This window comes from Buceros rhinoceros, unplaced genomic scaffold (assembly GCF_000710305.1).
Source record: "Buceros rhinoceros silvestris isolate BGI_N320 unplaced genomic scaffold, ASM71030v1 scaffold26007, whole genome shotgun sequence".
Lineage (NCBI taxonomy): Eukaryota > Metazoa > Chordata > Aves > Bucerotiformes > Bucerotidae > Buceros > Buceros rhinoceros.
Window position 1 is genome coordinate 1 of NW_010424478.1, and position 15,723 is coordinate 15,723.

A 15,723-nucleotide genomic window follows, 5' to 3' on the forward strand; every position below is an offset into this window, starting at 1 on the left:
GGTGAGGGGTGGCCGGGCCGGCGGCGCGTCCCGGTCCCGGTCCCGGTCATCCCGCTCTGACTCGTTCCTCTCTTCTGTACCCGGCAGGGTCCCTCTGCTTCCTGAAGACGGGCGTCCGCGATGGTCCTAACCAAGGGAAGAGCTTCTACGTGTGCGGAGCGCGAGGCCCAGCGGCCTGCAGCTTCGTCCTCCCAGCGCCGTAGGTGCAGGGCGGGGCGCCTCCCCCTGCTCAGCGGTGGGGCGGGGGGGACAGCACACACGCCTGTTTTGAGGGGAGTTCGGTGCCATGTCAGCAGTCGTAAACTTTTGTGTTCGTAGCCACACAGTCTTTGAGAAAATTCTTCATGTATTTTGTCCTAGATAGTTATTTTTTGCTGTTGCCTGGGTGGTTTGTCTTTATTCTTCCTCTTTTCAGTATTCCTGCTTCTTACTGCTTGATCCATGAGGGTTGCATAGTGGAGCTGCAAGTCCTGGTGCAGCAGCAGGACAGAGATGAATACCAGTAAGTTCCTCAAAGTGGAAACAAAGGCTTGTTTGAACATTTGGGATCGTTTGTTGACGGCTGACTTGCAGTTTCCTTCTAGAACTGAAAAAGTTCACCAGTCTTGAAGCCTTCACTCAGCATGTTTCAGAATGTTTGCTGTCTTTATTAGCAACTAAATTCAATGGTATAAACCGGAGTGATCAGATAGTGTTTGTTTTTAATATAATTGCTTAACAATAATAAAGATTGACATGCTTTATGGTTGGATTTACCAAAGACTCATGATGGTTGCATCAAAGTCACTAATTTTGATTCTGATAAAGTCCTTGCTGAGGTCCTGGCTGGGTGCCAATTTAAGAAAAGATCGCATCCAAAGTTCTTTTGTTCCTGAGGTGCTTTAAAGATGAGGTAGCCTGTGCAGCATAACTAAAAAAATAACTGTTACCCAGCACCTTGAAATCATGGGACGTTTCTGAGGATCTGAACACATTTTGCCTAAGCAGTTACTTTTTATTGCTGAAATTAAAAAACTAGCAACCCCAGACCCGATGAATTTTTTTCCAAAGAACAATGTATATGTTACAAAGCTTTGTTGCCAATGTTCATGGCCTTCTGCTATGCAGAAGTCTGTATGTAAAGTGCGGATCAAGAGAACTTGTCTGTGATGTTTTTGCTGCAAAGTATTTTTTAAAGAAGAGGGGGGTTTTTAGGAGGCATTAAAGAAGCGGGGGTTTTTTAGGAAGTTCTAAAGAAGCTCAAGAAGAGTCCTTTAATGGCTTCTGCAGTTCAAGCCTTGTTTTATTCTTTGGCAGGTTGTTTTACCGGTGCCTTGAAAGTAAGTTGAGTGGGAAGAAATGGTGTGGAAGTGTCCCATGGCAGGTACGAATGTTTCATTTGTACTATAGTATCGGCTTATTCCAGCGTGACTTTTCATTCTGCATATTGTAATCACCTTTGAGACTACACACAATGGGAGAGTTTGTATTTTCTAGCTGAAAAGCATATCAGTCTGAGGGCCTCCAGATGAGACTTCTCTTACTACTAAGTTGTGTGAAGTAATCACTGTTCTCCAGTCTTAAAAGAAACTTGGATTTCATCTCTGGCTGTCCTCTTTTCTTGAGGATGATGCAGTTAGGTCTTGATCCCCAAAAAACGTGGGAATGGCAAAGAAAGCAGAAAACTAGCAGTTTTGTTTTCCTTATATAATGTTTATCCCGATCCTCTTAAAATGATAGGAAAGATGTTTTTTGTAGAGAATGAAGTCTTGCTTGAGATGATCAGATTCTGAGTATAGTTAGCAGGCTTTAATAATTCGTATGGTAGCATTTACTCATTTGTATCTATTGCAGGATCCAAAAGCTAACAAAGTGTCAAAAGAATCCCAGCCCAACGCAGCACCTATCTTCAATCCCAGCGGCCAAAGAAATCCATTCAAAGTGATAGACAAGAATTGTGAACCATCATCCTGGAAACAAATTAAGCAAGGGAATGGAGACGAAAGTAAATCAAAAGGAGTAAAAGCAGAGAAAGAGAGTGTGCTGGTGTCACATAAAGAGAAGAAATCAAGCTCTGATTCTTCCATAGAGAAAGAACCTCTAGAAGAGCTGAAAACCAAAGAGCAGCAGTCCATGGGAGATAGGAGTGATCCAGAAGTTAAGGAAAGCACAGTGTCTGAATCTAAACTTGGTCTTTCTGAAGGAGGGAGAGGGAAAGGGAGAAACACCCTTTGGAAGGAAGAGAAATATGGTGACAGTGGCAGGGGATCCAAGAAGTCTTCTGAGTGTCTGGAGAAAGAACCAGGTCCCAGATCCAAGCTGTTTCCACTAAGTCTTGGAGAGCAAAGTACAAGTACCAAACCTCAGGAGGAGAAGCACCTCAGAGAGGAAAGTTTAAAAAGCTGTGGGGATAAAGAAACCACGGAGAAAGAATACAGTGGTCAGAAGAATGGAGAAATGAAATCGACATCTAAAGAAGATGTCATTTCCCCAGCAGTGCCACCGTCAGCAGTGCCACCGTCAGCAGTGCCACCGTCAGCAGTGCCACCGTCAGCAGTGCCACCGTCAGCAGTGCCACCGTCAGCAGTGCCACCGTCAGCAGTGCCACCGTCAGCAGTGCCACCGTCAGCAGTGCCACCGTCAGCAGTGCCACCGTCAGCAGTGCCACCGTCAGCAGTGCCACATGCTGCTCTTAAGGGAGGAGCAGAGACAGCACTGCCCAAGACACAAATCAGGCCAGGGCTGGGACAGCCTGCTGTTGAAGGCTCTGGAAGTGACAGTAAGGAATTAGTATTTGTTTGTTCCTCATCAGGTAAAAGTAAAATTGAGAAATCAGTTGCAGGTTTGCAGCCAAGAGAGATTCCTTCAGGAAAATCAGAGAAGAGTATACAGGGGGCATCTTTGCCAGGAGGTGCAGCATCACATCACGTGGAAGGACCCCAGGACCCTAAAGCTCTTCGCAACCATCTTGTAGTCCAGCTGAAGCAGAAGAAGGTTTTTTTTTATTCCTTTTTTTGTTGTTGTTGTTCTGTGTTCAGAGTGACATCCTTTACTCATGACGTGTCAGAATATTATATGCCCTCACAACAGAAAATCAAAATATTTGGATGGTTTAGGAAGATGGGGCAAGGTAGTGAACTCAGCCTAGGTGTTTTAGACATATGAGACCAGTTACTGCTAAGGTAATGCAGCCTTTTGCATTTGGAGGTGCTCGGTTTTGACCTGGCTAAGGTTGTGTCTTTCTCTTACCCAGAAAGTAATTTGCCTAAGATGAAACAATGCATAGCCAGCTTATATTTTTAAGTAATGTGTCTGTTTCTGGTGGTGTCTCTTTCCTTGTGGAGTAAGAGTGATCTAGCCGTGAAAGCTTACACTAAGATGAAACACTGTCTGTTTGCCTTTTTATAATAATTGCCAATAACTATGTTCCATAACTTTTATTATTTAAAAAAAAACCAAACCAAACCTTTTTGCTTAGAGCTTGGAACACAGCCTTAGTCAGAACTCTTGTTCCTGTTAGTACAGACAGGAATGTGCAAGTAGGTTGAATGTTGTATGCTTTGAGAGATGTTAAAATTGTCCAGGTCCCTTGAGTACCTGTTCATCCTGTTTTGTAAAAAGGGGGAGGCCCTGTGTCCTTTAATATTTTCTAAGGTTAGTTTATTTTCTGTTAAAAGACACACTGAATGTCACTTAAATGCTTTTGGAGATGGTAGAACAGTGTCATAACTACTATGGTGTAAGATTAGTGTTTTTAAACTTCTGAGCTGATTGTTCTCTGTTGGCAGAGAGCGTGGTAGAGCACACTCAGGTTTTGGATTCTTTTCTGTTTTACAGAGTACGCTGGCTACAGTGAACATTCAGCTGCTGCCAGATAAAGGAGAACGGTTACTAAAGCAAGTGCAGGATTTGGAAGCTGCACTCAGTGCTCTTAACGTTTCAGGAAATACTACTGAAAAAGGTAGGGCTAAGTTGTGTGGGTTTTTGTTTTTGTTTTTTCCCAGAACTTTGCAAAACAGTTTGCCTTACTATAGTTGTTAACGCTGAGTAAAAATAGCATAAATTCATATATGGCATGGAGTCTGTATAAAGTTTGAGATTCACCGAAGATGAAAAGTGTAAGTCACAAAGTGTGTGTCTGGGAGAGGATGAAAGGGAACAGCTGGCAGAATCACAGAATGGTAGAGATTGGAAGGGATCTCTGGAGATCTAATCCAATCCCCCTGCTAAAGCAGGTTCACCTAGAGCAGGTTGCACAGAACCACGTCCAGATGGGTGTTGAATATGTTCAGAGAAAGAGAGTCCACAACCTCTCTGGGCAGCCTGTTCCAGGGCTTTGCCACCCTCAAAGTAAAGAAGGTTTTCCTCACGTTTAGATGGAACTTCCTGAGTACCAGTTTGTGCCTCTTACCCCTTGTCCTGTTGCTGGGCACCACTGTAAAGAGTCTGGCCCCATTTTCCTGACACCCACCCTTTAGATATCTTTAAGTGTTGCTAAGATCCTCTCTCAGTCTTCTCTTCTCCAGGTTAAACAGACCTAGGTCTCTCACCCTTTCCTCACAGGAGAGATGCTTCAGTCCCCTCATCATCTTTGTAGCCCTCCAGTGGACTCTCTCCAGTAGTTCCCTGTCTCTCCTGAACTGGGGAGCCCAGGACTGGACACGATACTCCAGATGTGGCCTCACTAGGGCAGAGTAGAGGAGGAAAAGAACCTCCCTTGACCTGCTAGCCACACTTTTCTTAATGCACCCCAGGATACCATTTGCCTTCTTGGCGACAAGGACACGTTGCTGCCTCGTGGTTAACTTGTTCTCCACCAGGACTCTCAGGTCCTTCCCCACAGAGCTGCTTTGCAGCAGGTCATCCCCTAACCTGTACTGGTGCATTGGGCTATTCCTATCCCAGTTGCGGGACCCTACACTTGCCCTTGTCAAAACCAGTTAGGTTTCTCTCAGCCTGTCCAGGTCTCGCTGAATGGCAGCACAACCTTCAAAACTCAAAGGAAACTCAGATGTTTCCTCTGAAGTGTGGTGGTTTCCCAAGAGAGTTTCCTCCCCAGGTTAGGACCTAGGGCTAGTTCTGTTTCCAGCTTTGGCTACGTGATTGAGGCAAGTGTCTCTCTGAGAACTTGCTAGTGAAGTTCACTTGTCTTTGTCGTAGTGTGGAACCATGCTGCTCATGCATGTTTTGGCTGTTGTCTCTGAATATTGCAGTTACCAGATACAAGATAAACAACTTCCAGTGTGCTGTTCTTGTAAAGTGATTGCCTAATTTTATTAACTAGTATTAATCACCTGTGGAAGAGAGGCATTTTGTTGAGTTACCTGAATGATAACCTCATTAGGAGAATTAATTTGTGATCAGAATATCAACTGTGTGGATGAAAAGATCCAGTTTGACAACTCTGGAAACTGAAGATCTCTAACAAGGAAGCAGTAACTCATAGGCCATCAGACAACAAGCAGACCCCATGTCCTATACCATATCTGGTTTTAAGCAAGACAGACCTTTCTAGGAAGGAGAGAAAAACTTATGAGCTCTTGTCCCTTTTGTTTGTGGATGTTTTGACAGTTTTTGTGACCAAAACATTGATAAGAAAGATGTCTGTAAAACATATCTTCTGGGAGCAGTGTGCAGAACTGACCTTGTGTTTGTGCTAATCTGTTCGCAGTTGCTAAGTTCAACCCTCCAGGACTCCCGTTCTTGGCAGGCTCCGGCCGCCCTGTGCCCGGGTCTGTGATGTCCGGAGGTAGAGCAGCGACTGTTTCACGGGCACCCCCTTGCCGTGGGGAAAGGCTTGTGTGCCCTTGTGAGGTTGAGAGCTGTGCTGGTGGTGGCATGTGCCTCCGGTGGGGTCTCCCAGGCCAGACAGGTCTCAACTGAAGGGTCAGACAAAGTGTGTCCGTGGGCAGGATGGGCTCACTAGCCTTCGGGCAGCCATCCTAGGAGAAGGACAACTCTGACTCCAAACCCGGGCAGATGGAGCTCGTTTAGCCCTGTAAGGCTCATCCATCTATACAACCCAAGGACTTTGCTGTCACTGTCCAAGCTCGCTAGGCCCTGGCAGATGAACCTCAGGTGTAAAGGGTGGAGCCAGTTCCGCGCACGCTGGTGCCTCACCTAAAAAATCCACCGCACAGGCTTGAAGGGTGCACTCATCGCTTGCAGTGAGCGTGGGAAAAACCCTTCCCAGGTCTTCATTCGCGAAGCCAAGCCATGATGATTATGATGCTAAGTTCACTGTGCTGGTGTAAACCACGCATTGATGCTTGAGCTGAATTGCATTGCCTGTCACATAGGAGCAAGGCTAAGAGCGTGCATCTTAGTAGTTGCGGTGGCTCAGGTGATGTGGCAACCTGCTACCTTGCTGTTAAATCCATGTGACCACTTAATATTTTGCAAGCAGACAAATGGGAAAATGAAGGCCCTTCTCTGGGCTGTAACACAAGGCTCTGGGGTCCATTGTGCAGCCTTTTCAACCTGCGATTCCTTTCCTCTTCAGGGGAGGATAGCACAAGCAGCAGCTGCTGTGAGAAATCTTTGCCTAACACGTTTGCCAAGCCGGGCGGTACAAAGTTGATAATGCCACTACTGCTCCAGGATCCTACAGCAAAGACCTCATCGAGCTCATGGAGTCATCCCTCTGCTGCTGCGACTTTGGGTTCTAGTGAATATTATGGCCACAGTTTTAGAAGTAAGTGCAGAAAGACTTTTGTCGTTAAAGAGAACACTGTTGAGGACTGTTTCTGAAGTAATCTTGCGCTTGTGGATATACATGAGAGTACTAAAGCTTTTTTGTTACCGTGAGCTGCATACTGTCCCCCAGGCATCTGTAGCCACTGAGATCAGTCTCTGAGATGAAAGATCTGCTTGGGAAGGTTCGCTTTGCAAACACATCTCATGCATAGTACTATTATCTTCCCAGTGAACTGTGGCATGCAGAATCTATATGGAGGAAGAATGACAGAAGACCGAATCAGGGCTGTACGCGATGCCACACATGAGGCCATTAATCATCTTCACAAGTCTCTAGAATCCTGTCCGACAGAGCAGACAGCAGCTGAAGATCCCCCTGGATTGAGGGTGAGTTGGCAAGGATGGAGGATGTCATGCTGATGAACGAAGTATAACATCTGGGTGATAACCTAGAGCATCCTGTCCTTTCACACTTTGAAGTACTTTGCAGTTTGCATCCTGCTTGAAGGAGATGCTCTAATTACTTTCCATCCATGAAAATTGCTTCAGATTGCCAGTACCGATGTTCTGTCTTGCTGTGGTGTTTTCAGAATATTTATTGCTTGAATAAAGTAGTAGTGCCTCAGAAGAAGCAACCAGTCCACAACCATTTGTTTGTATCTGACTGGCAGAACAGAGGCACATCTCTAGCAAGGAACAGACTAAGAGCCTTCTTATTGTTCTTTTCTCCCAGTGGGCTATAAGAAATGGTCTTTTTAAAAAGTGTTGCAGATGATTGCGTTCATGCAGCCCAATGGACTCCAGAGTAGTCAGTTCTGATCTGCCAAAGAGCAGCTATCAGGTGGTGCAGAACCCATCGTTGTGGTTACGTGCAAGGTACTGGAAGGTATATGTCTCTGCAAAATGGTGTGTTGATGTATATATGTTGTGTCACTTGTCAGATCCTCTTGGGACCTTTTCAGTGCTAGGGAAGGCCATTTAATGTCTTGTGATGATTGTGTGTAGTCCATCTTCCTGTTTAAGAGTCTATAGTGATCTTAGACTTGGTGAGAAAAGGGAACGTGTTCTCAGTCCCTTTCCTTGACAGCAGTGCCTGTCGGGAGGAAGGTAGGCTTGGGTGGATTTTCCAACTGGATAATTTGATACAGAAAGCAGAAGTGTAACAACTTTGCATTTCCTTCAAATCCTTTTGTCTCGCACCCTCAGGTTCCACTGCTGCTGCACCAAAAACAGGCACTTGCATGGCTACTCTGGAGAGAGAGTCAGAGGCCATGTGGAGGAATTCTGGGTAAGCAACAGAATAGGAGGGTGGGTTGGGGGGTGGACACATTTATGGCAGCAACAGTTTGTCACATAACTTATTTGGAGGCAAATAATTAGCTATTTTGTAGGCATGTTGAAGGTGCTTGTCTGTGCCCTTTGACTGATTACAGCTATTAACCCATAACTAATTCATACCCTGTAATGGTCATATGTATTTTTATTTCCTAAGTTCCTCAGGGCAATTTCTGTTCAGTGTTTACCACCGTGTAGACGTGAGCTGGGGGGTGTGAAGGGGGCGCTAATTTTGGCTGATCATTACAATTCTATGTGTCTTTTTCCAGCGGATGACATGGGCTTGGGGAAGACTCTGACGATGATTGCTCTCATTCTGGCCCAGAAGCAGCTGAAGACAGAAAAAAGAAAGGAGAAGTTAGAAATACGGCTATCCAAAAATGGTACAGATTTTTTTCCATCATACAGTATGTACAATATGATGTGCCATTTGAAATGCCTAAAGCATGAGAGGATAACGTGTTGTAAAACAACAGGCTCTATCTGTTCTCTCTTCCCTTCTGTAGGAAAATTGTATGGGACTTAATGTTTATTGCACTCCCTTACGAGGCCTTTCTCTTGATCAGTGTCATATGTTCTTCCGATGGATGTGTAGAATTTCCCAACTCATTCCCTTATATTGTTTTGGATTTTATTGATTCATTTCCTGAACAGCATATGCTGTTCTGAAAAGTTTCATAATTTTTTTCAACATATGCAAACGTATGCATAGTTCTCATAGCTTATGGACTTAAGTTAGTTACTACTCACCTCCCTGTGACTTTCTTTTTTTTATTCTACACCCACCCCCCTCCCAAAATTACATTTATCTCATCCATAGAGATAAGAGATGTTAAAGTTCTTAAACAGTATTGTTTCTGTGTCCACAAGCTGTTACTGTCTCCATCATCATGGCACTGGTTGGACTACTTTTTCTTGTCTTGCCTAATTTACTGACTGTGTGTTTGTTTTTTCCCGTGTGATTCCAAATTGTAACATTTCAGACTTCTATAACAGGAAAGAAGAATTTATTTGGTATTGTGTTCTCAGGAAAGATCAGAGTTAGTTCCTGAATTCTCATCTTTCAGCTTATTCAGAGGAAGTGCGCAGATATATAGTGTAGCTCTGAGCAGACAAAGTGATGCATTAGTGTTTAAGCAGAGTTCTTCTCCACCCAGAATTAACAGTCCCTAAGAATACAATGTCAAGTTGTCCACTTCACAAACTGTCCTCACAGGAAAAGTGGACCAGTCTTCTTAATTGTGACTTTCCAAAAATTCTGTCTTTGTTGTAGTCTAATGTGAAGACATTGAAACATGTCTGTAATATTTCCCTGCAGAGTCCACTGTTATCCCTTCCCACAGCACTTTAATCGTTTGTCCTGCATCCTTGATCCATCACTGGAAGAAGGAGATTGACAGGCACGTGTGCCATGGCAAACTGAGGGTCTATTTGTACCATGGACCAAACAGAGATAAGCATGTGGAAGTGTAAGTGCTAAACCATAAATATGACCAAGAAAAGTAAAATACTATATAGCAAGAGACTGTGTATGTTCTAGTAGAACTTCAGTGGCTGTAGAGCGATGGAAGAACCTGAAGTATGGAAAAAATGTGGAAGATCCAAAACATCAGGCTGACATCTACTGTCAAGGTGTATATAGCAAAACCTTTATGGCCTGTACCCATGCTGAGTGGTTCTGATGCAGGCTACTGCTGTTCCTGATAACTTAAAAAAAGGTGTATGTTCTCTAAAACATCTCTTGCTTGCAGAGATCATCAGTGACTGTTTCTTCCATGCCTGTGCTTGGTGGTTGTATTTTTTATCTGCTGATAATTATCAGAAAATTGTCTGCCCCAATTCAGGCCATGCTGAGCAGTATTTCTAGGTGCCAGATTCGAAGTAGGGTTCATTTCATGTGGTGTGCGTTCTGTACCACTGGATTTCACTGTTGTCTTGAGCTTGCTGTGTCTGCTTCCAGTATCTATAAAATGATGACAGTGTGTCCTTCCTGTTTGACTGCTATGAAGGTCAGGTTTCTGAAAAACTGCATTTCAGCTCTTGTAGAACTGTGGTGTTCCTAAACCTTCAGCATATATTTTGTCTGTCTTGCAAAATGAATTCTGCATCTGTTCTTGCTTCTAATTACTACTTTCCCTTTATACAGGCTCTCTGAATATGACGTTGTTGTCACAACCTACAGCCTTCTGTTCAGGGAGGTTCCCACAAGCAAAGAGGATTGGGAAGTGCCTGCTAAGGACCATGATGTGGGGGTGAGAAGCCATATCATTGATAGAGGATTGCCCTAACGTTTTGTTCTGAGGTGTTGAAAGCCATTATGTTTTCAAGTAGCACCTTATCTATGGTACAGTGAGCAGCAGGTTGAATATTTTTTTTTCCGTAAGTCTCATTAGTCTGCTGAATAAAAATAATGAGGAAAAAGTGTTCTGAAGTGCAGAAAGGCAGTGGGGAAAAATATTCACAATAAATCTGTTCTGTAGTAATATAGTCTACCCTACACTGAATAAAGTTGAAATGTCTTAAAAGGTAATTTTAAGAGTGCAGCAATGAATCTCATACTCCTCCCTTTACAGTGAGACTGTGAAGGAGCAATAGAATGTCCTGTTTGGTATTCTTTGCTACTCGAAGCACTAATGTCACTTTAAACTACCAGAAATCTGTCACACTTTGACTCTGGGTCAGCCTGAACTGAGACTGAATTAGCACTCTTGAAGAAACGGCACTGTATTTGCCAGGCTATGAAAACAATGGAGTGATTACTGAATGCTGACAGCATAGAGGAAGTTCCCTTTCTGGTGAATATTGTGGTCTGCTACCTCTGTGTACAGCTCTAGATGTGGCTCTTGAAGCAAACAGGCCTTTGAATTTCCAGAAACTTCAAGGTGGCATCTAATAAAACTGTAGAAAGATCAGGATACATTTATATGTGGTCCTTGGTCCCAGCTTAGCAAAATTTTACTGATACGATAATGCCTTTTGAGAAGAAAAAGGCAATAAAATGTTAAAAACAAGAAAAAAGTTATTTTTAGAACAGGCAAACATGTTACATTCCTCAGCTTATAAATTTGCGTGGAAGCTTTGAAGAGATGAGTTTTTGGAAAGCATCTCTTACCTGACAGTAAAAGCTCACGTTACTGCTGAATGACAGCAGGAAGAGGCTTCCTGTTGGAAAAATACGTTTGCTTGTGTCTCTTTAGAGAACCTAGCAAGGTTATGGCTCTAAATTATAAAAAGTCTGCTTTTCCTTTCAGAATGGGTCATCTCCCTGTTCCTCTCTGCTCAGAGTAGCTTGGGCTCGAGTTATATTGGATGAAGCTCACAATATTAAAAACCCAAAGGTTCAAACCTCTATAGCTGTGTGCAAACTGAGAGCCAGCGCCAGATGGGCTGTCACTGGGACACCAATACAGAACAACCTACTGGACATGTACTCTCTCCTGAGGTGAGCTGGCCGCATGTGAACACGTGGACAGGGCTCCAATTGCAGTCATTCCTTGCTGATGAAGTGCTGAAGTTGTGTGTAAGTTTGAGCGATTTCTAAGATATGTGGGGCAGTGAACCTGTTTATATTAACACTTCAGGCACTGGATTGCCAAGGCTGTGGCTGAGGCAATGCTGAAGTTTGTGTCTGTTGTTGCATGTAGCATGCATGTAGCATGTAGCTATTCTGCTTCCACAGAGGACAAAGCAGAAATTACTTCAGATCTCCTGCATCTCAAAGATGAATAACCACAAAGCCAATTTTAATTAACAGAAGTGTTGTGAAAAAATCCTTGTTCCTACCAGGGCAGCCTGGGAGAACCATATTAAGGAGGGTTGAGCTAGAAGGGCATTGAAAGAAAGGGTGAAATCTTTGGCTCCTCTACACAAATGATAAACAGGTTAAACTCTGTGCCCCTCATTGCTGAGGGGAGAAAGATTATCACGGGTGTTGAAGAACCAGAGAGAACTTGCATTTGAAATTTATTTTGGATAAGTGAAATTAATGTTCGAGTAAAACGAATATGTTTTTTGGCAAGTTCCTCTGCATCTTGATCTCCTTCATTTGTTGGTGACGCTTGAGACATAATGAGCTAAGAGGAAGTGATGAGTACAGAATCAGAAAGATGCCTTTGTGGTGTTAGTGATGGTAAGACTTTTGAGCAAACCAGTTATCGATCCTGTTACACTGAAAGTGTTTTACTTCTTGCAGTTACGACCTTTGGAAATGGTTTGTTTTGGACAGCAAGGCATTTGGTTCTGGTCACTTGAGTAACTGAAGAACTCTTCCTCCCTTGGTTTTAAGTCTCCTTTCTTCCTGTTTCAGGTTTCTACGTTGCTCTCCTTTTGATGAGTACAAAGTGTGGAAGTACCAGGTAGATAACAACACAGAGAAGGGAGGAGAGAGGCTAAGCCTCCTAACCAGGAGCCTCTTATTACGCAGAACTAAGGACCAGCTGGATTCAGCTGGCAAACCTTTGGTAAGAACTTCACCTTTCACTACTAGACAATCATTCCATTGTTTTCCTTGCAGTGGCCAGTAAGTTATTTACATGCATTAATTTGTTAATGAGTGAGTTTTCCTCTCTACTGCAGTCTCTTGAGCAAGAGGAGTGAATGCCCATGGGATGCTTTGATGGCCTATGCAGAAAACACAAATACACAGAATAATTAAACTTTTTAGTTATAAATTGCACGTAGACAAGAATATGTCCAGTAACTGCAAGCAGACGTCCACTTAGTGGAAAGCTAGCCTAGGTCTCTGAGCTAGCCTACATCACTGAGAATCAAAACTGTTGCATGCCAAATGGATCTAGTGTGTGCTGGGGCATTGAGTTTCTGTATTACTCTTTATAAATAGTCTGTTAAACCGAGTATTAGGTCATTGGGGTTTCTATAAGCCTTTAAAAGTTGTAGTTTTGGTGTCCCGTTGGATTCTGAATGACTGACAATGCAGTAAATGAATCCTTCCATGGTAGTTCTGTCGCAGTGCGTGCTTAACTGCTCATGCCTTTTGTGATCGTATGATTTGGAGTAAAGATTTTTATCTGGAGTGTTAATCAGGCTACTTGGAGTTATATGAGTATTTATGTTGTGTCATAGTTGCATTAAAGCAAATTTGTGGTGCTGTGTAAGATTTTTGCACTATATGCATCTGATTCTGTGTATTTTTACTTCAGGTATCTCTGCCCCAGCGTAGCACACAGCTGCATCAGTTAAAACTTTCAGCAGAGGAGCAGTCTGTATACAATGTGCTTTTCGCCAGATCCAGGTATAAATTTGTGTAGAGATAAGATATTTTGTGGTTTCATTTTGGAAAAATTCCTTTCTGACTATCTCTTAAACATGTTTGAAAATGTATTGCTTGTTCTGGTAATACATTGAAACAGTTTCAATCTATTGCAATAGTTTCAACAATTGAAATAGTTGAACAAGTTTCATTACTTTTTTCCTATATGTTCATGCCTTGCATGAGTTTTATATTCTAGCCATACACTTAATCTCATTGATTTCAACAGTTTCTTAAATGATGATGTGCCGGCTGCTGTAAAGGAGAGAATTTATCTTCTTTGCCCTGTGATATTTATACAAACAGAAGTTATGCTGGCCCCTCTATATGGCTGAATGCAAGCCAGGGTCCCTTTCAACAGCATTGCTGTAAAGTCTTCTCTCCTTCTAAACACGCATTTTAAAATGTCCTTTTGTTATGAAGAATGTTATCCATTGGGCCCTGGCTCCTATTATACTCAAGGTATTCCAATAAGCAGACTTACTTCCTCTTGGGTTTTCCAGAATGGGCATTGGTTTTGATCATATTCAAGCTAAACAAAACTGAGGTGTTTTTGTGATGATTAATTAAACCTTTATCTTAATGCGTCATCAGCTTGTTTGTTAATTTTGGGTCCTTCTTGCCTTTTCTGGCTGTAAATCCCAAGCACTTTGTCTTGTTTTTCCAGGTCAACACTACAATCCTACCTACAGAGACAAGAGCAGAAAAATCAAGGTGGAGAGCATGCTGGTGTTAACCCATTTGAGAAAGGTTTGAGCACACTCTCCCCTGAAAACATTTGCAGAAGGGACTCCTGAGTCTAAGTGACTCCTAAGGTGGGGGAACCAACCTGGCCACATGGGGTCAGGACTTAGAAATTCTTTGGAAAATATTCTGCTGATGTTATGGAGAATTCTGCCATTACATTCAAAAAGTCTGTTCTCACTGTGGTGGTTCTGGACAAATCCCTTAACCTCCCAGGCTCTAAAATTCACTTCTGAAGTAAAGGTCTAAGTTCTCGGAGAAGAGATGTTGGTATTAAGTATGAGGTATGTGGTCCTCTGACTTGTGGTGTTGTCTTTTAAGTGGGGTTTGATGGGTTCCTATGTTAAATCGGTTATTTGCTTGCCAGTTGGTTCTTGGCTCTTATTGATTAAACTCTTGCTGGAGGGGGCTGGGCAATGTTTGGAAATGCCTCCAAGAGCTCTTCCTCTTTTCCCTTCTTTCTTTGGCAGTTGCACAGGAGTTTGGAGTCAGTCAAAAGGAGTTGGTAGCAGGCTCCCAAAGTGCCTCCCAGGTCTCAAGTACTGTCCACGTCTTGTCCATGCTGTTGAGGCTCCGTCAGTGCTGCTGTCACCTCTCCTTACTGAAAGTGGTAACTGCATTGCATTGTAGTGGCGGGGACGTTTTTGTGGGGATTTTTTTTGAAGTATTTGTGTAAGTCAACAGACTTTTTAACATCCTTGATTCTCTTGGCTAGGGGTGTATGGATTGAGCCATTTCTAGGACTGGGTGTTTTACAGCCCAAGAGGTTTTAGATGGGCATATCTCCTACTGAAAAGTTCCCCAGCGTGACCCATGTGGGCAGCTCTGTCTCTGGAAATAACTTTATTCAGATTAAAAAAAAAAAAGAATTTTAATGACAAAAGTTGTCTTGATCTTAAGCTAGAGTTGAAAAGGGTACACAAGTCCACAAATGTAGCCTCTTTCAAAGGCTTGTGTGTTGGAGAGCTCTGTGAGTGCCTTGGCTGAAGTTGCCTTGCATGAAGTGTATCTTTCAGAAGTTCTTTGCTCTGTCAAATAAAGCAGCTGCAGAGTAAGACCAGATACTAAGGGAACAGGCAGGGATTTGTCTTCTAACGTCTTTAGTCCTGCAATTGTTAAATGCTATCTGAGGAGACTGGACCACAGGAGATGGCTGAGCTCGCATGCTTTTCCTATGCTGCCCTTTCTTAGGGCAGAATAAGGGGCCAAGGGGACTGTTGGTCTGACCCAGTAGTGTTTCTTAATTGTTCTGTGTTTATATTTCATAGCACGGCTTCCTTCAAACCCACTGCCCTCAGCAGGCATTGTGCAGACTGTGGATCAGTACTGAGTTTGATCTCAGGCTTGACTGTGACTCATTATTATATTGCTTGCTTTCCTTCAGGCTCTGGACCAAGTTAACTTGAACAGTGAAGGCCTTTCCCTCTCCATTGAGGAACAACTTAGTGCTTTGACCTTGTCTGAGCTCCAGACTCCTGATTCCAAGTCAACAGTCTATCTCAGTGGCACAGCTTTTAAGACAGATATCTTCGAAATCACCAGAGAGAGCACCAAGGTATTTTGGTTGTGGTTTTCTGACCTTCCTTGAGAAGCTTGGATTTCAGCACTTTACCTTTTAAATTGTTAATGAACTGCCACACCTTGGTAACTGCAGATCAGGCTAAGTTGGCAATTTAGATGAAATTAGGTGATTTTTATTG

At 43.2% G+C, this 15,723-nt stretch overlaps 1 protein-coding gene across 1 annotated transcript in view; it reads left to right on the forward strand.

The window, feature by feature from the left end:
- Positions 1–87: 87 nt before the first annotated feature.
- TTF2 (transcription termination factor, RNA polymerase II) overlaps positions 88–15,723 on the forward strand; it is a gene marked incomplete at its 5' end in the record, with an annotated part of 20,810 nt that continues 5,174 nt past the window's right edge. Inside the window, 18 exons of the mRNA XM_010140819.1 lie at positions 88–199; positions 416–502; positions 1,297–1,363; positions 1,834–2,464; positions 2,630–2,973; positions 3,817–3,940; positions 6,482–6,673; positions 6,905–7,062; positions 7,882–7,963; positions 8,280–8,393; positions 9,329–9,479; positions 10,157–10,262; positions 11,262–11,452; positions 12,317–12,470; positions 13,170–13,261; positions 13,947–14,029; positions 14,494–14,633; positions 15,408–15,578. Of these exons, the coding sequence (XP_010139121.1) occupies positions 88–199; positions 416–502; positions 1,297–1,363; positions 1,834–2,464; positions 2,630–2,973; positions 3,817–3,940; positions 6,482–6,673; positions 6,905–7,062; positions 7,882–7,963; positions 8,280–8,393; positions 9,329–9,479; positions 10,157–10,262; positions 11,262–11,452; positions 12,317–12,470; positions 13,170–13,261; positions 13,947–14,029; positions 14,494–14,633; positions 15,408–15,578 (2,999 nt within the window). The remainder of the gene's footprint in view (positions 200–415; positions 503–1,296; positions 1,364–1,833; positions 2,465–2,629; positions 2,974–3,816; positions 3,941–6,481; positions 6,674–6,904; positions 7,063–7,881; positions 7,964–8,279; positions 8,394–9,328; positions 9,480–10,156; positions 10,263–11,261; positions 11,453–12,316; positions 12,471–13,169; positions 13,262–13,946; positions 14,030–14,493; positions 14,634–15,407; positions 15,579–15,723) is intronic.